Source organism: Sinocyclocheilus anshuiensis, unplaced genomic scaffold (genome assembly GCF_001515605.1).
Source record: "Sinocyclocheilus anshuiensis isolate Anshui unplaced genomic scaffold, SAMN03320099.WGS_v1.1 scaffold928, whole genome shotgun sequence".
In the NCBI taxonomy this organism is placed as follows: Eukaryota; Metazoa; Chordata; class Actinopteri; order Cypriniformes; family Cyprinidae; genus Sinocyclocheilus; species Sinocyclocheilus anshuiensis.
In genome coordinates this window covers 1730737-1753469 of record NW_015552531.1, presented here as the reverse complement: position 1 = coordinate 1753469, position 22733 = coordinate 1730737, and the positions used below count along the sequence as shown (strand labels likewise).

The 22733-nt window shown below is 37.6% G+C and overlaps 3 protein-coding genes and 1 long non-coding RNA gene across 6 annotated transcripts; 2 read left to right on the top strand and 2 right to left on the bottom strand.

Annotated features, from left to right (window-relative positions):
* Positions 1 to 774: 774 nt before the first annotated feature.
* LOC107663684 (homogentisate 1,2-dioxygenase-like) lies at positions 775 to 6950 on the top strand. Of its 2 annotated transcripts, none has more exons than XM_016453962.1 (13): positions 775 to 1059; positions 2275 to 2346; positions 2416 to 2504; positions 2608 to 2773; positions 2868 to 2959; positions 3048 to 3082; positions 3226 to 3305; positions 3918 to 4017; positions 4113 to 4237; positions 5274 to 5378; positions 5459 to 5585; positions 5669 to 5850; positions 5921 to 6950. In XM_016453962.1, exons 1-13 carry the CDS (start codon positions 1045 to 1047, stop codon positions 6062 to 6064), a joined length of 1332 nt encoding a protein of 443 aa, XP_016309448.1. In that variant the 5' UTR covers positions 775 to 1044; the 3' UTR covers positions 6065 to 6950. The 2 variants fall into 2 exon arrangements, with proteins under 2 accessions (XP_016309448.1, XP_016309449.1); XM_016453963.1 differs by lacking the exon at positions 775 to 1059 and adding an exon at positions 1330 to 1561.
* A 272-nt stretch (positions 6951 to 7222) lies between these two features.
* On the top strand, positions 7223 to 17348 carry LOC107663686 (uncharacterized). Its single transcript, XR_001631365.1, has 3 exons — positions 7223 to 7233; positions 9784 to 9793; positions 17280 to 17348. It is a non-coding gene; the product is annotated as an uncharacterized LOC107663686 (long non-coding RNA).
* On the bottom strand, positions 7769 to 8788 carry LOC107663685 (NADH dehydrogenase [ubiquinone] 1 beta subcomplex subunit 4-like). Its single transcript, XM_016453964.1, has 3 exons — positions 8554 to 8788; positions 7970 to 8110; positions 7769 to 7869 (listed from the first exon to the last, which is right to left on the bottom strand). The coding sequence occupies exons 1-3, from the start codon at positions 8728 to 8730 to the stop codon at positions 7807 to 7809; spliced, it is 381 nt and encodes a 126-aa protein (XP_016309450.1). The 5' UTR covers positions 8731 to 8788; the 3' UTR covers positions 7769 to 7806.
* Positions 13099 to 22672, bottom strand: LOC107663682 (mucin-17-like). Of its 2 annotated transcripts, none has more exons than XM_016453959.1 (5): positions 22360 to 22672; positions 21283 to 21422; positions 20246 to 20417; positions 18833 to 18884; positions 13099 to 18393 (listed from the first exon to the last, which is right to left on the bottom strand). In XM_016453959.1, exons 1-5 carry the CDS (start codon positions 22473 to 22475, stop codon positions 13918 to 13920), a joined length of 4956 nt encoding a protein of 1651 aa, XP_016309445.1. In that variant the 5' UTR covers positions 22476 to 22672; the 3' UTR covers positions 13099 to 13917. The 2 variants fall into 2 exon arrangements, with proteins under 2 accessions (XP_016309445.1, XP_016309447.1); XM_016453961.1 differs by having other exon boundaries at positions 13099 to 14472.
* Between the last annotated feature and the right edge of the window lie 61 nt (positions 22673 to 22733).

Below are 22733 nucleotides of genomic sequence, written 5' to 3'. Positions count from 1 at the left end.
ATTTCATGGCTTATTACTTTCTAAATCTTATATCAACCTCGACCAGTTAAACAATCCAAGGATAAACATGAAACGCTCTTTTAATTCTAAAAATAAATAAATCTTGAACTGACCAAAGTATTTAAAGGGAAAAGGTTACATTAAAAACATACATTTTAACATTAGATGGTATATTTTGATGGTCAATCCACTATACAGAATTGTTTTATATAGTATTTAATGCAATTACATCAGAAGTAACTGTAATTAAATTACAGAAAAATTCAGAGTAATCCCTTACCTTTTCAAAAGAAGAGTAATTAAATTACAGTAATTAATTACTTAGTAAAGCATTAAACCCTACACTGGTTGTGACACTACTTTCTAGTGCCATATAATGGACACACAAACAGATAGTGTGTAGGCATTTGCCACAGTGTAAATGTGATTAACCTGTCGTTAGCCTTTGATTGTATATTTCTATATTTGCTTGTAATTTTATTTATTTTTTCATATGTATTACATTTTGAATTTTTTATTAACTTCTGTGATAATATTTCCACAAATATGGTAATATAGGATTTGAGTAAACTTGGGGATAAAAATCCAAACAAATACGTGTGTACAGTAGGCTACTACCAAAAAGCTAAACATTCCTTGATCTCTTCTATATTTAAAAAGAAACAGGCCTACGTGCATTTGTTAAAGACCTGAGAATTGGACTTTACCATCTTGCCTGAACTGCCATTTGTTGTACCTGTGCCGGAGTCATTCTCTGCACAATCTGTGAACATCAAACCTCTCCTCCTAAACGTTGCCCAAATCTGGTTGCGTCACGAGTGGTGTCTGAGTCTAATTAAAACCATATTGAGAAAAACGTAAATACGACCCAAGTTCCTCCCTCTTGTCTTCTGCTGCAAGAGAGCGCGGACTCGGTACAAGCGGTTTCAAGGGACCAGTGCTAGCGGAAGATCTTCTGAGGAAAGTGCATCTGTGCAAAGTTGCAGTTAATTTTTAAAAGTTTATATAGGCTATTACTAAACTGCATTAGAAAATAACGCAACAATGGCTGGTCTGAAGGTAAGTGCACTTTGGACTGCCTGGACGATTGCTTGTCTAAAATAAAACATTAAGTTCAATAAACTTACATAGCCTATTGTAATTGTATCGTAGGCCTAATGCAGTTTGTTCACGAACTTTTTCCAGTTATACGTTTTCGTTAAATACTTTTTTTTTTCTTCCATTTTTATTTGGAGACATAAACCAACTGCAAAATCTATGCTTGTTTATTATGTTTGAAGTAGCGCTGTGGACTCTAGTAAGGTCCTTATCTCTCTTTTGAGTCGGATCTTTTTATTGAATAGGTAGAGGCGTTTCACCAAACGATTTGTTCACGGGACAACCTGTATCTTTTAGAGCAGTTCACGAATGGACATCTCATCGGGACATGTAGCTGAATTTCTATTTTTGTTTAATGTAAATAAGACTTTATAGTTTATGAGCTGAATTATAGAACTGAACAACAGACTTAACTGGGACACATGACATTACAACAAACACCATAATTAATAAAACGTAAACAGTAAGTATATGTTGTTTTCTCTCTAATGATTTATAACAAGCAATATACAACTCCAGGGACATCGCTCAATTGATTGTATGAATCGATTCTTTGAAGCGAAGTGTTCTAAAGAACCGATTCATTAAAATGAGGAGGGGGGGGGGGGCGTTTCAATTTGGCCAATCAGATCACTGGAATCTGCAGCTGCCCAGATGAAGGTAATCTCGGCTCTAGGCTACATAAAATGTAGGCTGCATATAACATTAAGTTTATTAATGCTTTTTCAACAGATTACTCGTTTTATAAAACAAAAGCCTAATGTCAAAAGGAATTTTACAGTCTACTACAGTGGACTCTTGCTGATCTCAACTGTCAACTTGTAGACAAGTAGAATGTAAACAACTGGCAAAAAGAAACATTGTTGTTAGGTGTTTCCAGGTGAAATCTTAAATTAAAGTGAAATCTTAATTCCTATGAGTTGAACCGTTCCATATATTTTGTTTTCAATTATACAGACTTGAGATGTTTAAGAGCTGCTTTGTACACATCTGCAGATGCACCATGACTAAGCACATTTGTTGTCGCTCCCTCATAAGAAGGGAGAGATGCTCAGATGGTCCACAGCTACTTTTGTGTTTTTTTCTGGTCTTTTATCACATATTGCCACTTAGTTTGTTCTGAAAGTAAAACAAACTCATATTTAATCAATACTGTTGAAATAACTGTGTTTGTAGTACATGAGCGGTTTTGGAAATGAGTTCGCCTCTGAGGACTCTCGCTGTCCAGGATCTCTACCTGAGGGACAGGTAATACCAGAACTTCCTGCCCAATTAACATTACACATCAAATACTCAGTTTAGTTTATTGTTTTATAGAACAATCCACAAGTGTGTCCATATGGCCTATATGCTGAGCAACTCTCTGGTTCTGCCTTCACTTGCCCACGGTCAACCAATAAGAGAAGGTATATAGATTTGCACAAAAAAAAATCAGTATGCAACATAACAGTCAAAACTTAACCCTTATGATTTGTAAGAACTGAGCACAGAAAACCTTTATGCTTATAGCTGGCTGTACCGCATTTTACCCTCTGTGCGCCACAAGCCTTTCAGTCCGATGAGCTGTGGAGATCTCACAGAGAGCTGGAATGAAGTGGAGCCTGACCCCAACCAGCTGCGTTGGAAGCCGTTTAACATCCCCAAATCTTCTGAGAAAAAAGTGGATTTCATATTGGTAAAAAATTTCATCCTTGTACTTACTGCTCATATGGCCTTCATATTTAAATAATTCTCAGTGATGCCCATTGTCATCGGTTTGATATTTTCAGGGTCTACATACAGTCTGTGGAGCTGGAGATTCAAAATCTCGTAATGGAATCGCCATCCACATGTACACCTGTAACACTTCAATGATTGACAAGTCAGTTTGAATTGGATTCAACTCACCAATAATTTGACCTGTGTTCTCTGTACAGTGTTTCTTAAGATGGTACCTTTTCTTTTCATAGATGTTTCCAAAACGCAGATGGTGATTTGCTTATTGGTAAGCTTGTGGTCTTGTTATTCATGCCATATTTTTTCAAGATTATTATATTTTTAATATTTTATAATCTTTCAGGATTAATGTGTGGTATAGATGTTTTTAGTAGTAGCACCTTTTGATTATTATTGCAATTTGTGTTTCAGTGCCTCAACAAGGCGAAATCCTGATTACTACAGAATTTGGGAAGATGATGGTGGAGCCCAATGAGATTTGTGTCATTCAGGTGTCACTCTAATATCTATAAAACAATGAGATACAAAAGTTTGGGGTTAGTACAACGTTTTAATGGACTAACAAATAATAATACTAAAAAAAACCTAATGAATGTAGTTTAAAATTTATCGTATGTACACAATATTATGTTAAATATTGTTACAATTTAAAAACTGCTTTCTATTTTAATTTTTTTAAATGTAATTTATTCCTATGATGGCAAAGTTGAGTTGTCAGCAGCCATTACTCCAGTCTTCAGTGTCACATAATCCTTCAGAAATTTCATCTTATTATCAATGTTAATAACAGTTGTGCAGCATAATATTTTTGTGAAAACAGTGATAGTTTTTTTTCAGGTTTCTCTGATGAACAGAATGTTCAAAACAGTATTTATTCTAAATCTTTTGTAACATCATAGATGTCTTTAATGGCATTTTTGATCAATTTAATGCATCCTTGTTGAATAAAATTATTCATTTCTTTTAGTAAAAAAATCTTACTGACCCCAAACTTATTAATGGTATTGTACATTCATGCTTGCATTCAACATTCTGATAAACGGCATAGAAATTGCACTTTTTAATTAATTTTTTCTTATTATATACTCGTCTATGTTTCCCAGCAAGGGATGCGTTTTAGTGTTGATGTGTTTAGAGAAACCAGGGGATACATTCTAGAGGTGTTTGGGGCCCATTTTGAGCTGCCTGACCTGGGTCCTATAGGTATATACAACACAATTTATTTTTAACGTCTTTGAATAACATATTGCTTTCATAAGCTGCTAAGAAATGTCTATTAATTTGGTTCTGCATTGCAGGGGCAAATGGACTGGCTAACCCTAGGGACTTCCAAACACCTGTGGCTTGGTACGAGGACCATACTGTAGCCATAGGTTACACCATTGTCAACAAGTACCAGGGAAAGCTCTTCTCATGTCAACAGGTGCCGTGACATGATTGTGTCATTAGTAATTCCCATTACTAACACTGCTGGCATCAATAAGGCACTGAACGTTAGATTACACATGAAATGCACAATTTGTCCATGCAGGATAAGTCTTTAATAAGATTTCAAGCATCATGCTGCACTTAATTTATTTCCCTGTGTCCTGTCAAGTGAATAATTGACTTATGGCTGTCAGGAGCAAATCAGAGACCGAAAAAGTAGCATCACAAGACAGTATCACTCATTGTAATGAAAAAAAAAAATGCAGAGAGAGCAATCTATACTTGAGCAGACAGGTCTCACCATCTGTACACTCTTAAATGGCTTATGGTCTTGAAGGAGAAGGTACAGCCTTATCCTGTGGTTTTGTCCTCCAACTGAGTGCTAAAATTGCTTAAATTAACTTATTATTTGCTTGACTGGGAAATTATGTTTGTGTTTTGTGTGTATGAGTTTTTTTCTTCATTTTAATAGAGTCTGGTAGAGTTATCCCGAGAACTGTTATGCCTGTGAGATTACAAACCTGAGGGTCCCAGAAACCCCAGGGTGCACAGAGAGTGTCTTTGTGTGACTGAATGTAACTGTAATAACAGACACGTTTGAGTCGCTGGATTTGTGTTTGTGTGTACAGTTGTGACTAATATTTTACTTGGTGTGTGTGTGTATTCATGTGGGTAGGTTGAAACAACAGGAGGGCGCATGAGGGTCAGGACAGCAGGCAGTCTCTGCTGTAATGAATTATATTGATTTTGCAGGCAGCATTCAAAATCTGTCTGCTGCAACATTATCAAGCGAAGTGTGTATAAAATTGCGTCGTTTTTTTTGTTTACGAAGACATTTCTTCGCCCCGTAACCTATTTCAAGTGAAGGAGTAGCGCATCAAAACAAAACGAAGCGGTTTAAACGTTTTATTGAGGGCATTCATTGATCGGACGTCTTAGTGTTTCGCGTTTGCATTACTATTGATTATACACTCAAAGCCTACAGAAATGAATTACGTGGTTTATTTTTCATTTTAAATGTGTTCAAATAGGACTTTTCGCCATTTAATGTGGTGGCATGGCACGGAAACTACACACCGTACAAATACAACCTGGAGAACTTCATGGTCATCAACTGTGTGGCGTTTGATCACGCTGTAAGTAATTTGCTTCATTTGACGTCTTAAAATCACTGCATTTGCGCCGTTAATCAAATTACCTGAATCTTTATTTACAGGATCCGTCGATTTTCACCGTTTTGACAGCAAAATCCACACGTCCAGGTGTGGCCATTGCAGATTTTGTCATCTTTCCCCCTCGTTGGGGTGTAGCTAATCACACCTTTCGGCCTCCTTACTACCACAGTAAGTCTGTGTTGATACATACTTGTATTGAAACCAAGTGAAATTTCATGCGGTTAAAGAACGCCCTCTATCTATGCTAAAAGGGAACTGCATGAGCGAGTTTATGGGATTAATCAAAGGCCACTATGAAGCAAAGGAAGAAGGTTTCCAGCCTGGAGGAGCCAGTCTCCACAGCATCATGACTCCACATGGTCCTGACGTTGACTGTTTCGAGAAGAACAGCACAGCTGTTCTCAAACCAGAGAGAGTTGCTTCTGGCACTATGGTAATGTTTCATTTTGAAATACATCATGTAAATGGCTAGATGACGTTCTAAATAATGCTGTATCCAACAGGCATTCATGTTTGAGTCATCCTTCAGCATGGCTGTGACCAAGTGGGGATTGGACACCTGCCACCGTCTCGATAAGAGCTACTATAAATGCTGGGAGGCTTTAAAAAGTCACTTCAATCCAAACTGGAAACCCAGCAGCAAGTAGAACATGAAGTACATGGTTACACCTCAACAGTCGTCATAATATTTGTCTGACGTGGATCGGTGATTCACAATGGTTTTCTCTCTAGAATGGAGTTAACCAGAGATGTTCTACGATATAAAAACAAAACATGCTATTATATAACCAATAAAACAAAACGCAGGGTTTCTGCAGGTTTTATAAAGAAAAATTTAAGACAATTTTAAAGGCCTTTTTAAGACAAAGAAAATATACGTTATAAATTGAAGGGAACACAGTACATAAAAATGTAAATGTCTAAGGAGCACACCATGAGTTGTATTAGCAACACTTTTACACTTATTTTCAAAGTTTGAAAATACAAAATTCAAGAGGTCTCATTACTTTTTAATCCATTTACCAAAAAAAAAGCATGTTTGCAGCTTTAATAGCTCTGCTCCCAACCACTAGTATATGAAAATAATTTTTACTGTAGTGCAAAAAAGTAACGCTCTTCCTTAGTATGTTTGTCTTGTTTTTTAGTGCAGATGTCTAAAGATTCTTAAAAATGACATAAGTCTTGTTTTCTGCAAAGCTGATCAAAAGGTTTATGATTAAAACAAGAATAAATGTCAATGGTCTAAGAAAACTGAAAGGGAAAACAAGTTTGTATACCCCATAAGATCACATAATTTTAATAATTCCTTCAGAAAACAAGACTTCTTATATTCATTTTGCATCTTGAGTTGCATCTCATGTATCTTGATTTAAAGGGGGGGGGGTACAATGCTGTTTCATACATTCAGAGTTGTTTACACCGTTAAAGAGTTGGATTCTCATGCTAAGCATGGACAAAGTCTCAAAAAACAGTTTGGACGTATGACAGTATTTCTGTGCCAAAAAATTTCCGGGTTCGTACAAGTTTCGATCGTGGCTCTTCATGACGTAGACGAGGGTGGAACTCCTTATATGGGCATTTCTCCCGGAAGAGCGCACCGCGCACGCATCGACCAGAGCGAGATCGCGCCGGGAAGAATGTCTCCAAAGAAGTGTGTTTTTGGTTGTAAGGGAAAGATAACTTTGTTCCTAAAGAACCCAGCGATATGTAAACAGTGGATAGTTTGTTTTTCCGGAGCAGCAACAGAGTTTCACAAGTGTGTTTGTTGAGGAACGTTTTATAAACAAGGCTCAGTTCGACGCTGGATTTGCACATCGTTTGATACTGAAAGATGAAGCGGTCCTAGCTATAAAAGATCCCGGTCATGTTTCAGAACTGCAGACGGTAAGTGAAAAGGCATCAAATGTCTGTTTTGTTGGTATTGGCGCCCAAGTGCTCATCACTCTTTAGCTCCGCCCACAGCACGCCTCCAGGAGCTCGGCTTTTTCCGGAGAGAATCGTAACGCTGTATCTTTCTTTTATAAATATGATCAAACTAAAGACTATTTGGAGATATGAAGGATGCAGTACGACTCTATAGGTACTCAAGATTAACATTAGATTGGGTGAAACTGTGTGTTATGCCCCCTTTAAGGATGTTTAGATATTTGTATTGGAAAACAAGAAAGCGATACTGAGGAAGATATGCATGCAACATTTAAAATCGGTGGAAAAGGCTAATGAATACTTTAAGACCACTTTAGAAACCCTGTAAATGAAATGACAAAAATACTGTGTGATTTCTTAATTTTCTTCAATAACAGCGATAAAGGAAGTTTCAACAAAGTATTTTATTTAGTATATAATTACAAGTACTATGTGTTACAATATATAGTGAATTCCAAAGAAATTAGGTTGATAGTTTATAGGGGCGCTCGTAGGTCCCTGCCTTAATCTTGGCCTCCCTTTTGTCCTGGAAAAATGCGAAAAACAGGGTTAAAACCGATATAACCACTGCAACTTTGACGACATCAATACTGAATATGAAGTGAATTCATACAGCTTCAACTCACCCTGTCTGTTTTAAACACAACATACAAGACGAAAAGGGGTAGAACTCCAAACAAGCCACCAATCAATGAAGTTTTAGCAGTTGGTCTGAAGTAGTTGTTATTGGTGCGCGCATATGTCCACCGTGTAAGAGCAGGATCCTCCTACGAATAAAACACATGGAGGTTGATGACTTGATCAAACTGTTTAAATGTGTCCGGGTACCTTCTGGAACTTGCAATAATTCAGTTGTCAGGATTGTAAACAATAAAGGGGCAAACAACACACCCCGGAAAATGCATTCTGAATAAGAATATAGTCTGATTTAAATTGAACTAATTACATATTTTTACATAAAGACTATAAACACATGTGGACCAAAACAGGCTGGCAGGCAATAACTGCTAGCCAGCGATCAGTGAAGGTCACTCACTGCGGATTCAATATAAAACACTCTAGGCTTCTGAAACATGAATGTGGACTAAATCATTAAAACATTATAAAATCATAAACTAGCACAATATGAAATAAAAGCTATATATAGCTTCGTTGTAACCGTTTTACCCCAAGCTAATGTTTGCAGATTGTGATATTCGGTTCGTCTTACAATCAGCTCTTTCCGATGAGGATTGTTCAGCTGCTCCAGATACTGCCGCTTCAGCTGTGCCCGCAGAGCCGCTCTCTTCTCCTCAGCCCGCCGGTAATCAGGTGAAAGATTGAAGTATTCGGCTGGATCTAATGTTTTCGGCCGAGTAGCCAAAGGAGCCTCTTTGTAGTTCGCCATGATTGAGAACAGCGCAAAACACGCCAAAGGAGAAATCTGATTGGCTGCGCGTCACCTTCGCGAGTCTCGCGGTAATTCAAAATACTGTCTCGCCAATTCAGGGTTACTGGGTTATCCTATTTCTATGACGGCGCATCTAACATCATGTAAATCGGTGTTTATTTTAGTATCATTGATATACTATTGTAGTTTTTGTTAATATTTGGAATTGAATTTGTATAAATAGGTTTAAATTTTAGCTAATGTTAAAGTAATTTGTGTTTTTAGTAATTTTATTAGTTTTTAAATATACAGGCTATATGATAGGCTATAGAGTAATAGTTTTTAAAGTATATTTTAGTTATTGTAGTAGCCTACGTCAACTTTAAAAATAAATGTATAAAATAATGTTTTATACACACTCACTTTTATTTGACCACACAAAACCAGTCGAAACACAAGACTTTATTTATTCAAATTAATAAAACAAATCATATTGTGCAAAATACTACTAGAGCTGCATGTTACATTCCAGCCCCAGATGTGATCCAGATGTTGACTCACCACTGGATCCTGACTGATCTGAGGAATCTCACAAATATCACGCACAGAGACACAAGCAAAGTCCTTTTGGTCACTTTCTGACAGTTTATCTATAGCGAGAAAAGTAGAAGTGTGGATACCCATTTTGACCAGTAGAGGGAGCTACAATGCAACAAAAGTGTTATTTCATACATAAAGTTCAATTAGGGAACAGCCATGAGTCTTACCGTTGTTAACTATGCAGCATTTGCTGGTACCCAAATTCCTCCATTCATTGATATACCTGAGAGACAAGCAACTATTTTTATTTCTAAATGGGATATTTTATGATTACCATAATGATGAAAATATGATGATGCCATGTAGCCTACAGTATATCACATCTAATGTCATATTAGCTAAATTACTCATCAAAATTGAGAGATTTGGTCCATGCGAGCAGTTCATCCACTTCCTGCTCAGAAACTGAATCTGGTCCAATCTGTTCAAGGGAATCCATCATTCTCTGTGTGGATTTTTGCACCAGCAGAGCTGTTTCGCTGTGTTCAGTACGAGCATGCAGGAAACCCTCAGCATACCTGTGCACAAGATCTGTGCTTACTATTATGCTGTCATTCACATTTTATATTCCAGGTTTTAGTATGATTAGCTCTGCAGAACATATTTTACCACCTACCACAAACAATCAAAACAGTTACTTTAAATACATTTTTAAAATAAGCAGTTCATCCACTTCCTGCTCAGAAACTGAATCTGGTCCAATCTGTTCAAGGGAATCCATCATTCTCTGTGTGGATTTTTGCACCAGCAGAGCTGTTTCGCTGTGTTCAGTACGAGCATGCAGGAAACCCTCAGCATACCTGTGCACAAGATCTGTGCTTACTATTATGCTGTCATTCACATTTTATATTCCAGGTTTTAGTATGATTAGCTCTGCAGACAATCTACCACAAACAATCAAAACAGTTACTTTAAATACATTTTTAAAATATGTTACATTTTTCTCATCCATTCAATTTTACGAATTTTCTGTTTTCTTGCAACATCTTGTCGCCGTCGGATTTTGCAGTGATGGAATTCTATTTTCTTAATATTGGTATCTTGAGTTATTGGGTCTTCAAACACGGAAATCTTTCATCATAAAGGCAATGATAGACACATAATGCTTAGTCATGCAACATTTGTATATTTTTCTGACTGTTACAATTTATATTGTACATGAGAAACAGTAGAAGGTAGAAAGTGTATATTTTAAAATGTAATTTATGGAGAGTGGAGTAATGGCTGCTGAATGTTTGGTTGGATATGTTTAATTTATTGAGTTGCATTGATATACAAAAGGTAAAATGAAAATGAAAGTATTATGACTGGATATGTCACCTTGCAAGACAAAATCCTCCAGCCATTGTTCTCCACCCGTTGGTACCACCCAGAGTGATCATTCCCATCATTGATCATCATTCGGCCATTATGAATCTGGCTTGGAGCAGGTTTGTTTAGCTGCGTGTAATCTTTAGGACTGGAGGCGCACATGTCCACTATGGGTGCACGAGTGTATATTTTAAAGTAGATGTTTGGAGGATAGGTTGGCTGGAATTTTACAAACGTTAGTAAGTAATTTGCAATTTGTGTGTTTACTTATAATTAGCTTTCCTTTAACGTCCAATAAAGGAAAAACCTAAATTAAGCTTCACATATGCATTGTAACAAACTTACCTCTGCAGGGTTAATAAATCTAAGAAGGAGACGTGGATCCCCTTGATTATGGAGACTCACTAGTTTCTTGAGGTGCTTGAAGACGGCAGTATCCTACACATGACAGGCACAGTATGCACTACTTTTTATTTGTGCATTCAATCATATGTCACAAAGCTGGAGAAAAAGTAACATGAAAGTTGACTGTGATCACTAACAACATGTGCCCTCCATGCTCGCTGGATGATCCTGGCTGCTCTGCTGAAAACTGTTTCCAGCTGTGGGACAAGTATGACATTAGACTCTGATGTAGTTTCCCCAGCTGGAGCTGTTGGGTGATGGCTAAAGGGGGAAAATGATTGACAGTTTTTTTTTCTATTGCTTCACTCGTTTAGTAACGAGTGTATACTGTATTTCGTTTGCTGTATTTCACACCTGTCAAAAGAGTATGTGTGTTCAATTTTCTTGTTCATGCTAGCACATGCTGCTTATAGGATGGGGAGAGAGAGAGGAGAGAGAGAGAGAGAGAGAGAGAGAGAGAGTTTATTCTGTAAAACATTAACATGGATTTACATTTCAATTAGCCGGAAAGGAACAATTCTGGGGGGGTGGGGGGCATATTATAAATTATATTATACTGTTATAATTTATAACAGTATAAATTATACTGTTTAACTGAGGCTAAAGCTTTGCACCCTGATTAAGCCTTTGCCATGGCTAGGTATGGGAAATGGGTTTATTCAACTAGGATTATGACTATTTTATTGGATTATTAGGCTACATTTAACTCCAACATATAGGCCTACTCAATTCAAAATTAAGACGGGTGTTTTTAATAAACCACTTCTGTTGAGACCACAAAATGTTACTTACTTGATCAGTCGAGTCCTCTCCATTCTCAAGAAACAGAATAGCCAATATTCTTAAAAATACCTGAATTAAAATGTTTAATAGGTAGAAGGAGCTTAAATAGGCAATGCGTTTTATCCTTATAATATTCAAATCAAACCAATCCGGTGAATATAGCGTGAACTGGATTTTCACAATGACATCGACAAGTTGAAGTAAAAAACGTAGAGGGGGCTAAAACTGCAACCAAAGAGTAAACAACATTGAGGGAGTTTAAAAACGAGAAAATAAAGCCTAGACAGTATGACATTATGGAGACGGGTGCAAATGCACGCCTTACAACCACAACAGCCGTTACCAGAGCAACGTGAAAACAGACTCATCCAACTCAATGCTAGAAAGCTAGAAATATACGAGATCCAAAAGCTTTTTTTTTTTTTTTAATGGAGAACTACGTGTGGAGCAGGAGATTCGTTTAACAAAAAGATTCGTTCAGTGGTCCTTTCAGCAGGTTACATCGTTACGAAAGTAAAAAAAAGTGAAGTATTACTGTGACAATGAATAGCTCACTAACTTAATTCGTTAAAAAAAAAAAAATACTCAAAATACTCAAGAGGGCCAAAGGCGGCAGTCATGTTTTTTTTTAACAGAACAGGCCTACTGCTTGTTCCGCAAACCTGCCAACCATTACTGAAACATCGATCGTATAGGAGGGCCAAATTAGTTGCATCATTCATAGTCATAACTGTTCATTGTGGCAGGTTGTGACATGACACGCAACAGTGTCGGCCTGTTTTAATGAGCTGTAATTAAGGAATTTCTGTTATTAGAATTAAAGGGTTTACTAGACCACAGAGTGTACTTGCTAATTAAAGTTTAGCATAGCAGTTTAACTTGAGTCATGTGCAAAGTTAGTCATTTACAGATAATTTATTACATTTTTTTTATAAGTGATCAATATTCTTCTTCTTATGCCTTAAGAAAAATATAGTGTAGTCAATATATTAAATGTTAATAAATATAACCGATTTAACGAAGACATTCAAGAATTCCCTTACAAAAAGGTTCTTACATATGTAGGCCTATGTTATACAGCATTTAGTAGTACTGTGTTGTTGTCAGTGCTGCAATTGAGCATCTTAACATCTTATGGAGGTCCCTAGGCTCTAGGGGAGAAATGATGCCCCAACCCCTGCTCTGCATAAAAAATTATAATAAAAGATCAATTAAAATTACACTGAAAGCCACACACAAACAGCACAATTAAATTATACAGCAAATAAAATGAACTGTGAGGTCTTATTTAAGAATGCTTAGTTCATCTAGTGGTATGTCTTTTGCATAGATTGTGAGAGGCCGTGTTTGAACCTCAAATTAACAAGTTGCAGATGTCGCATATGCCAGGATCAGCCAGTTTTCAATAACACTTTCATACTTTTAACAATAATATCAAATGGATAGCAGACTTCTGTAACATCATCTTCTTTACAGACTTAACCATAATTAATGTGGAATCATCAGTGTTACAGGGGCACCGATATTAAATTTTTCTGTTTTTTTTTTCTGACGGTTAATGGAGCAGTATGAGTTGAAAAAATTCAAACACCTCTGTTAAACAGTTGGGGTTCAGTTTCTTAGTTTACAGCTACTGACTATAGAATGTCTGTCAGGAAAATAATGTATTGTAACTGACATGCTGTGCTTTCAAATGCCACAGTGAATGAAACAGTCAATAACCTACAGGAAGCAGGTCTCAATAAAAGGAATGATGTGAGAATTCACCATTTCAAAGCCTTAAGATCCAGAAAATATACTTAAAAAACCTAATGAAACAGTGCATTGTACTGTATTGTATATGAATTCATAATGAAATCAAAAATTGTTATCCTCAAACACTAAAGTATTCAAAAAGCCCATTATATTTAATTTATAACAAAAAATATGAAATCAACATGGTCTTATAGTTCTGATATATTATAATTCCTTCTATTCATATCCAATCTGGATTCCTAGTTGTTTGTTATTACAATTTAGATTGTTTCTAATTTCGTAGAAGACCCTAAGCGTATATGTAACCACATATTCAATATGATGGAATTGAACAACACATAATTACCTCCTCTAAAGTTCTGTTTCTACAGCATCATCACAATTGTCAAGATCGTATTCATCATCGGTTGTGGTGTCAGAATCAGACTCCTCAAAAACAGTCAAGCTGGTTGTGTAGCTCCTTGATGACAGGATTCCACGAGTAGGAGACAGATTTTCTGGAGTTGTCCACATGAGGGAAGACACAGAAGGTGCCTGGGATATCCGACGAGGTGAAGAGGACATAGTTGGTGATGGAGGTGGGGTTGGGTCTGCATCATAATGATCAAGATCAAGATCATCTGTATATCCAGGTTCAGACTGTTTACCAGTGATAGATTTGGCATCACAGATTGGAGAAAGGCTACTACTCATTGGAGAGTCAACTACTGTATAATCCCCCTTCGGCACAAAGTCATCCAAACTTGAGAGGTCGCTGATGCTGCTTGTTGAGATTCGTCCAGGACCTGATGGGCGGCTTGAAACCACACTGCTCACTGAGAAAGATCGTCCATTGTGTAGACCATACTTTAAATCAGCACATGACGAGGACAAGTGAGACCTCACAAGGTTTTGCTGCACGGGACTCTTGGAGTTCAGAGAAGAGAAGTAATCAGACTCACACAGTGAATTAGTTTTTTTGCTCACTGGACTATAAAACACATTGTCATTCTGAATTTCTTCTGAATCAAAATCAAACAAATAAAAGGGTGATGGGGGACCGACAGAGGATTTTCTGTAATGTGGCAAGGTGGCAGAACGATTCATACTTTGGGCCTTTAGCCTATGTGGACTAAAGCTCCTACCATAAGAGTGGTTTCCATTTTCATCGCTATGCCTCTTTTGCTGATCAACATTTAATTTATTCTCAGATGATTTCTTTAATGTTAATGGTGACAAGGACTCAAAAGAAGCAAAAGGTGCTTTATCAGTGGTCAATGATGAGTTGGGGGCCTCCCATGTGCACCCAGTACCCTTTTGTTCAGTTGTAGATCTGTTTTGCCAGTCCATATTTAAAGAATTCTCAGATTTATTTAATGTAAGTGGTGACAAAGACCCAAAAGAGGCAAAATATGCTTTATCGGTGGTAAAAGATGAGTTGGGGGCTTCCCACGTGCACCCAGAACCCTTTTGTTCAGTTGTAGATCTGTTTTGCCAATTCATATTTAGAGTATTCCCAGATTTCTTTAATGTAAGTGGCGACAAAGATGCAAAAGAGGCTTTATCAGTGGTCAAAGATGAGCTGGGGGCCTCCCATGTGCACCCAGAACCCTTTTGTTCAGTTGTAGATCTATTTTGCCAATCCATATTTAAGTTTTTCTCAGATATCTTTAATGTACGTGGCAACAAGGCAAAAGATGATTTATTGGTGGTCAAGAATGAGTTGGGGGCCTCCCGTTTGCACCCAGAATAATTTATTTCAGCCGTAGACTTACTTTGTTCATCCTTATTTAATGTATTCTCAGATTTTTTGAATGTTAGTAGTGACAAGGAATTTAAAGAGGTTTTATCAGTTGTTAAAGAGTATTTAGAAGGTTCCGGGTGGCTCTCAGAACATGTTTTCTCCTCTGTCTTGGGACTTTCAAAAGTCTCAGTATCTGAGGGTTGCTGAGTGGGACTCTTGTTCTTTTTCGGTAGTGCGTCAAGTGAGCTGTCTGAACGTTTGACACCAAATGTCAGTTTCAAGCGATTTAACATCTGGTCAATCCTGCTGCTCGTTTTAAACACTGGCGAATGTCTTTTGGTTTTTAAATACTGGGGACTAACAACCTCTTTGTCTGGCAATGAAGCTGAAGAAAAGACAGCTTCTTTGTCTTTCTTAACTCGTGAACTAAAGAGGCCTTTTTTTGAATTGGAACTTTGCATTTCCTGTAATCTCTCATGCATATGCACAGAAGGAATCTCTTTCTCAGCTGTCAGTGGAGTCTCGTTTTCTACTGTGAGCTTATCAGGTATTAAATACTTATCTTTCTCACTCAGCCTGTGCTCGGGGTAAGCATTACCCTTATCAAGCTGAAGTTCCATCAAGCCATCATGCTCCTGATGGCAGAAGTTGTTAGAGCCTGTGTCTGGCTGCCTTGGGTGTGGGCTTATATTTGCGCTTTGGCGTTCCATGACAAAACTTGTATCTGGTGCAGCTTGTAAGAGGCATGGCTGGGCAGGTTTGTGATTATCTAGGGCGCTTGTATAATCTTGAACTGCTGTCCTCTGTTTTCTGTTAGGAGAAGCTAACTGTTCCTTTGGTCTTCTTATTATGCCTGTGTATGTGGACAGTGAAGAGCTTGGATCACCTTTTATGAAGTCTGCAGGAGTGGTTACAATATCATAAGATGTAGATCGGGTATGAGTTTTGGACACAGGTGGAGAGGATAGTTCTTGTAAAGTGTTGTTGAGTGTAGGTCTTGAGGAGATGAGGCTAGAATATGGAGAAGTGCTGAGACGAGGTGCTGATCTTCGTCCAAAATCAGGAGGCAGAGATTGAGCTGGTACTATATTAGAGCTGGAGCTATAAGAGTTTCTTTGTAATGCTTGTACCTGTGGCACAAATGGGTTGAAGTCAAATGAAAATCTTGAAGGTAGTGTTTTCCGGTCACCCTGCAGTGTTACACCTCCATCTTGCTTAGGAGGCGATGTTTCACCTCTCTGTATGTGGGAAGAAGGGGTAGAAGGGGAAGGGGTGGACACAGCCGGGCTGGACTCCCGTAGGTATGAATAAATGCTTGGTACTCTTACACTTCTGAGAGGTCTGCTTGGAGAAAGAGGGCTCGAAAGATCCATAGTGCTTTGATTTGACTGAGAATATTTCTTAGAGTCCAGATATATCTGCCCCACATTTGTGGGACTTGTTCCATCTACAGAAGAGTCTTTCCTGGGTGAGTAGTTAAGCCTGTCTGTGAAGGTGCTTGTACCTGAAGAACTACTGGCTATTATATTGTGTGTACTTTGTGATTTTAATTTTTGAACATTAAAGCCAGATTGTTGAACATTGTTTGTTAAAACTTTGGGAGAAATTGTGGTATCTGGAATTACTTTTTGTCTGGTCATATTGGAGTTTTGCAGGTTGGTGTTGTTGGCAGCATTTTGTTCCGCTGGATCTATGTCCTCTGTACTGGAATATTTCCTCAAAAACACTGAATAAGAACTCTGTTGAGCTCTGAGAATTCCAAGTTGGCCGGTTTTGGTTGTGGAGATTGGGAAACGTTCCTCCTCTACTCTGGCAACAGAAGCTTCTAGTCTCTTTGAAATTTCTGTCTCTGGTTTGTTTAGAAACAGTGATTTTCTTAATGGCACTCTACTCTTAATTCTATGTGAGAAAGGGAACTGACTGACTGCTATTTCCTCTGTTCTTGCAGGAGTGTCTGGATATACGGGGGTTTGGTTATCAGCGGTAACAGAATGGGCAAATGATGGAGTTTTCAAAACAACTCTGCTAGGCAATGTAAGGGACCTGACAGACCTAGTCATCTGAGTCTGTGATTGTGTGGGCTCAGCACTGGAGCTTCTCAAATTTGACCTCCTCAAGGAAAGAAGTAGACTGCTTGTTGTTGGCTTAGAGCTCAATGATTTGAAAGGCTCATGTTCATCTCCAGTTTTTGATATTCTGTACTCTGAATGGGCCAAATTTGGTACCTGACGAGTGTCCAGAGGTGTGGGAAAAGAATGCAAATCTGTATTATTGTACATCATGCCCACAGAGGAGGATTTAATAATGGGTCTCTTCGGCTGTATTGTGGTTGTGATGTTCGGGGAATTGTTCTCTTTTTGCCAGTCAGGAGAGTTATAGCTGGTTCCTGCAGTCAACTGCATGTCATTGTCATTGGCCAACATGTGTTCAGATGGTCGCCTCTGGGAAGGAAGAAACGGTTGTTGCTGCTGATCCTGGCAAAATAAGGTAGATGGGTTGACATTCTGTCCACAATCTTGGGGCTCATGCTGTACTTCGCTGCTGCCTTGCTTGGGTCTTCGAAGACGGCCACTCCAAGGTAGAGGAAGAACTGAGGCCAGGGCCGATGTCAACATAGCTGATGTAGGATTGATAAGACCAGGTTCTGGCTCAGGGGTACTATCAGAATGAAGATCAGGAAAAGAGTCTAATGGCAAGACCCGATTTACTACTTCTGAATAGTGTGCAAAAAACTGGGAATCAGTGCTTGCTTTTAGACCATTGTCCACTTCAAAGGAGGTCAGATTACTGTGGTACTGTGGAGTTGTTGCAGCATTCTTTCTACAGTCATTGGCTCCAGATTCCTTGTTGAATTCTGTTTGAACCTCACAAACAGGTTGAGTAGAATGTCTTTGTGAGCCGTTGTGGACAATTTGCGTTTGTTCATGAAGGCCTATGTTGTGTTGTATTCCTGTATTTTGTCCCTGCTTTGGTGTGTTATGTCCATGTTGATGCAGAGTGGTAAAACTGTCTTCATCAAAGCTTGCTTTTGGCCCATCCCTATTCTTAAATAATTCACCAGTTGATTCGCCACATTGCTCAGTTGGTGAAAGCACGTCCCTTAGCTGTCAGAACGAGCAACAAAGCTTTGGATTAGTGCCAAAAAAAGTACAAAACACAGGCACTAATTCAAGCACAGTGGCATTTGTACATTTTAGACTAGTAAATTTCAGAGTTGCTTGGGAAAATTGCAAGAAATGCTTCTCACGTGCATTTGAACTATTTGAACAAATCACCACTCCCATTCCATAACTGTTTAAACAGACAGTTCAACTTCACAGTTGAGCTTTACACTCCACTGAAAAATACTCTGCATATCAAAACTGCAAACATGGCCCAGTAGAGCGGAATGTATTCAAAGGGCAGTACAATAAAGATATTTAATTATATTTAAGCAAGATACGTTTGATTAGAAAGACATAGATTTTATCTTTACATCAGACGATCTCTTACTAAAAAGATAAACAATCTCATTCTCATGACTGTCTTAGATTGAATGCTTACCTCTGTGTGGTTTTGATTAGCTGTGTTTTTTATGGCTTCATGTGTGCTGTAACTGTCAAATAGAGAAAATAATTTTTAATTAGCATATGATTTTTTTTAATGAGCAAACATTTAACATGTAGATTAAAAAAAATAAGTTCCCTCAGGTAGATAAACAAAGAAAACTACGATGAAAACAAATCTCTCATCTAATTCAATGTTTCACACGCTATTCTTACTCCCTAAATACTTTTACTAGTTCAACATCTTTCATATATTTAGCAAGACAACGCAGGAAAACAAGACCAACAACATTCCATTCTTTCTCTCAGTTTAAGCATTCTAGGAGTAAACAATTCATTGGCCTGACATGAAGGGAGGGGTCCATTGTTAAAACTCTTTTAAAATTAGTACAGAGTGTCTCACACACATGAATGCATACGGTCAGATACATATACCACTTACACACACACACACACACACACACACACACACAAAAAAAAAAACCCTAGTTCACTTCCAGAATAAAACTTTCCAATAAATGTCTATTTACTGTTTCCAAGATCAAGGTGTAAACACTTTATAAAGGTGTAAGCAGTGTTTGAAAGCATGAACACACCTAGATACGGTACAGCCAAACAGCAAATCTTTGCCTATACACTTTCACACTATCATTCACCATCATTAAATCATGACTTATTGCTATATAAGGACTATTACTGCCAGTCATGGGTCGAAAGGGTGTTTGCTGTTCTGGCTAGGATTGTGCATATGACACAAAACACAAAGTGCTGTGGCATAATTTACAAGACAAAAGATATTATTATGTGCAGTGTATATTAAGTGGAATCAAATTTTCATAAAACATTTCCTAATAGGAAGACTAAAGCCCCGTTCACACCAAGAACGATAACTATAAAGATAACGATATTAGCGTCCACACCAGCGGACTATATCTTCTGTTCATTCTCAGCGCACATGCGTCTGCCGCTTTAAATACTTGAGCTCGTTATAGCAGGATGGATTCTGATTGGCTGTCAATGTTTGTGTCATTCATCAACTGGAAAAAATCGTTCTGAAAGTGATTCCAACTATATAATTTCTCTGTGCCTTTATCGTTATAGTTGTGGTGTGGACTCTGCTATTCTTTAATATTGAGAACGATTTTTAGAACTATATCTTTATCGTTATCTTTATAGTTATCGTGCTTGGTGTGAACAGGCCTTAATTCTGGTCAATGCCATAAGCTGATAATTATTTTCATGTTCTAACCGATAACTGATAAATGGCTGATTAAAATCCTATACAATTTTGTTAAAAAACAAAAGTGAACACTAAACTCTTTTTAAAGCATGATGACCCCCAACAGCAGTGTGAAAATATAAAAAAGACCCAAAAAAATAAAAAATAAAAATAAAAATAAATAAAACTCACGGGCTATTTGTAGTTTGCAGTGTTTTTTCCTCCGCTGTGTCTTTTTTGTTTCTTCTATTGGGAAGACTGATAGAGATGGTGGAAGTAAATCTGGCAGATTTCCTCTGTTCCTCAGATGTCCTACTGGAGTCTTCCTTAGATCTGAGAAGTATTATTTGCCTGATCTGCAAATCTGATCAGTGGAGAAGTGTTACAAGGAACAGCATGATTATATATATAGACCTTAATTAGTATTAAGGTTTTAAGCTAGTTATTTCTTTTGCTGTAGTGTGTCAGTAGGAAATATCAGTTTACATTTCCAAACATTTCTTTAGCCATTAATCGGAATAATGCAATTAATTGGAGATTTTTGTAGTCTATTCACGAACAGCTTGTAACACTCCAAAGAGAAAGGAAAACTTGAAATCGCATCATATGACCCCTTTAAACAATAAGGGTACTCAAACCAAATGTTGATTTGATTTAGTTAATTAAAGTTAATTGATAAATAAAATCTATTTATGACATTATTTTTTGAAAGCATCCTCACTTTACAGCATTTTTACACAAGTGCCTAAAACTTTTCACATTACTGTAGCTTTGTAGGTAGGTTTCTTAAAGCATCTTGGAGACGTTGCCACAGTTCTTCTGGATTTAGTCTGTCTCAGTTTTTTCTGTTTCTTTATGTCATTCCAGATGGACTGGCTGATGGTGAGATCAGATCTGTGTGGAGCACTGGCTGTTGTCAGACTCCTTGTGCCTACAAAAATCTCAAAACAATTAATGGCAAAAGGAATGCTTGGAAATGTAAACTGATATTTCCTACTGACACACTACAGCAAAAGATATAAAAAATAACTGGTTTAAAACCATTTTTTTGTCTGTAAAAAATACTAATAGCCTAAGACTTTTGCACAGTGCTATGCATGCTTCATTTGACATTACATGCATATAATTAAAATGAACAGAACTTTTAGTCAGAATTTTATGAATTTATGATGAGCTGAAATTTTTGTCTGATAACAAATGTATCTGATAATCCAGTCATACAAACTCACCTCTGCTGCTTTTCTGCTGGCCTGTTAACTGCAACGATGGTGAAGATGCAGTAGTTCTAGTTTCTAAATCTTTCTTGTTGTGGATGTGTTGAGCCAATGGTCCAGGATGTAACTTCTCATGTTCACTTACATTCTGAAAACTAATCAAGCTTCGGCATTACAATACTGCAACAATACAGTCTACAGAGAACTGGAGACTGTTTTTCTCAACAAACACCACATGTCTGCAGCTAAGGTTCACTCCCTTCAGAAAAATTCTTCACAGGAACACCCACAGATGTTTTCTAAGTATATCGACACATGACAATGACAGTGAAATTCCAATTTTGTCCTGCCTCTACATGTGCAAAGAAAATGATTACAGTATTTGCCAAGTAGACAGAAAAGACTTTCTTGTATTTCTCCTAATAATGTTGAACATTTTAATTTTGGCTAAATTACTATTTGTTAAAATTATTATTATTAAAAAAATGATGAGACAATGTGGGTGTAACAAATTGCATAAGAGCTAAAGTATTACCATAAACATGGTGAGACATGTTGAGATGACATTCAGCAAAAGATTAATAGCAGTGACACCAGATATTTTGGAGGTGTGTTTAAAATAATCTGAAACAATTAAACTGAGATGCAGTCAAGCAAACATGTTGGTAAAGATTTTTTTTTAATCTTAAATGCTTGATTATTTTGTTAGGAATTTCTGATTGTGCATGTGCAAGGCAACATCAGGTAGCTATTATATAACTGGGGTGTGCCAGACAAGAGATCAATGCTTGAATCAATGTTCAGTCCATTGGCGTGTTGTTATAATTCTTTGATTGTAAAATAATTTGTAACTGTGGTAAAACTACAACGGATACATCTTACTTAAAGCAAACTAATATTTGCGCAAGCTCTTCTAATTACGTAAGAACTTCAACCTGTCCACTTAAAGCTACAGACTTCCATAATGTTGTCTGAGGAGGACCATAAGGGTTAGTTTATGAGAGAGAGAGAGAAAATAAGGAAAAATAGTATTTGTGTGAGAGAAGAACAGCAAGAAAACGTACTAAAAATTCCAAGAACTTTGTAGCCTACCGTGATTTGTCAGTTTGTGTGTACAATCTCTCCTGATTTGGGACAAAGCACGTCACGCTGGCTTTCACTCCGCTTTGACAACTTGACTGCTGCAACTTCAGATCATGTGTTGACATTATAGGCTAACTATCTGGCTCATCTAGTTTAGTTACCTCCCTTTAATCCCTCCGGGCATCAGCTGTGCCATTAAATACCCCCACAGGCGGCTCGACTGAACATTCCACCGGAGAAGATAGCGCGCGGTGAAGCAGACCCGTCATCTCGACAACCGTAAGACCCGACGCCACCCGTTGGCCGTTTCTTTCCCACCAAGGCGTGTGTTATCGAGGGCACAGCCGCGGAAGTGCGGAGTGAGCTTGTGCTTCAGCAACAAA

What these genes read in the sequence shown, in the direction of transcription:
- LOC107663684 (XM_016453962.1), top strand. An exon ending in ATGAGATTTGTGTCATTCAG is followed by an intron (nt 3,306 to 3,917) that starts GTGTCACTCTAA and finishes TATGTTTCCCAG; the next exon opens with CAAGGGATGCGTTTTAGTGT. An exon ending in GTGTGGCGTTTGATCACGCT is followed by an intron (nt 5,379 to 5,458) that starts GTAAGTAATTTG and finishes CTTTATTTACAG; the next exon opens with GATCCGTCGATTTTCACCGT.
- LOC107663682 (XM_016453959.1), bottom strand. Translation starts at nt 22,475, where the DNA reads ATGTCAACACATGATCTGAAGTTGCAGCAGTCAAGTTGTCAAAGCGGA. An exon ending in CCAGCAGAAAAGCAGCAGAG is followed by an intron (nt 20,418 to 21,282) that starts GTGAGTTTGTAT and finishes TCCACTGATCAG; the next exon opens with ATTTGCAGATCAGGCAAATA. An exon ending in CTGCAAACTACAAATAGCCC is followed by an intron (nt 18,885 to 20,245) that starts GTGAGTTTTATT and finishes TCTATTTGACAG; the next exon opens with TTACAGCACACATGAAGCCA.
- LOC107663685 (XM_016453964.1), bottom strand. Translation starts at nt 8,730, where the DNA reads ATGGCGAACTACAAAGAGGCTCCTTTGGCTACTCGGCCGAAAACATTA. An exon ending in CTCATCGGAAAGAGCTGATT is followed by an intron (nt 8,111 to 8,553) that starts GTAAGACGAACC and finishes TTTTATTCGTAG; the next exon opens with GAGGATCCTGCTCTTACACG. An exon ending in TTGTGTTTAAAACAGACAGG is followed by an intron (nt 7,870 to 7,969) that starts GTGAGTTGAAGC and finishes GCATTTTTCCAG; the next exon opens with GACAAAAGGGAGGCCAAGAT.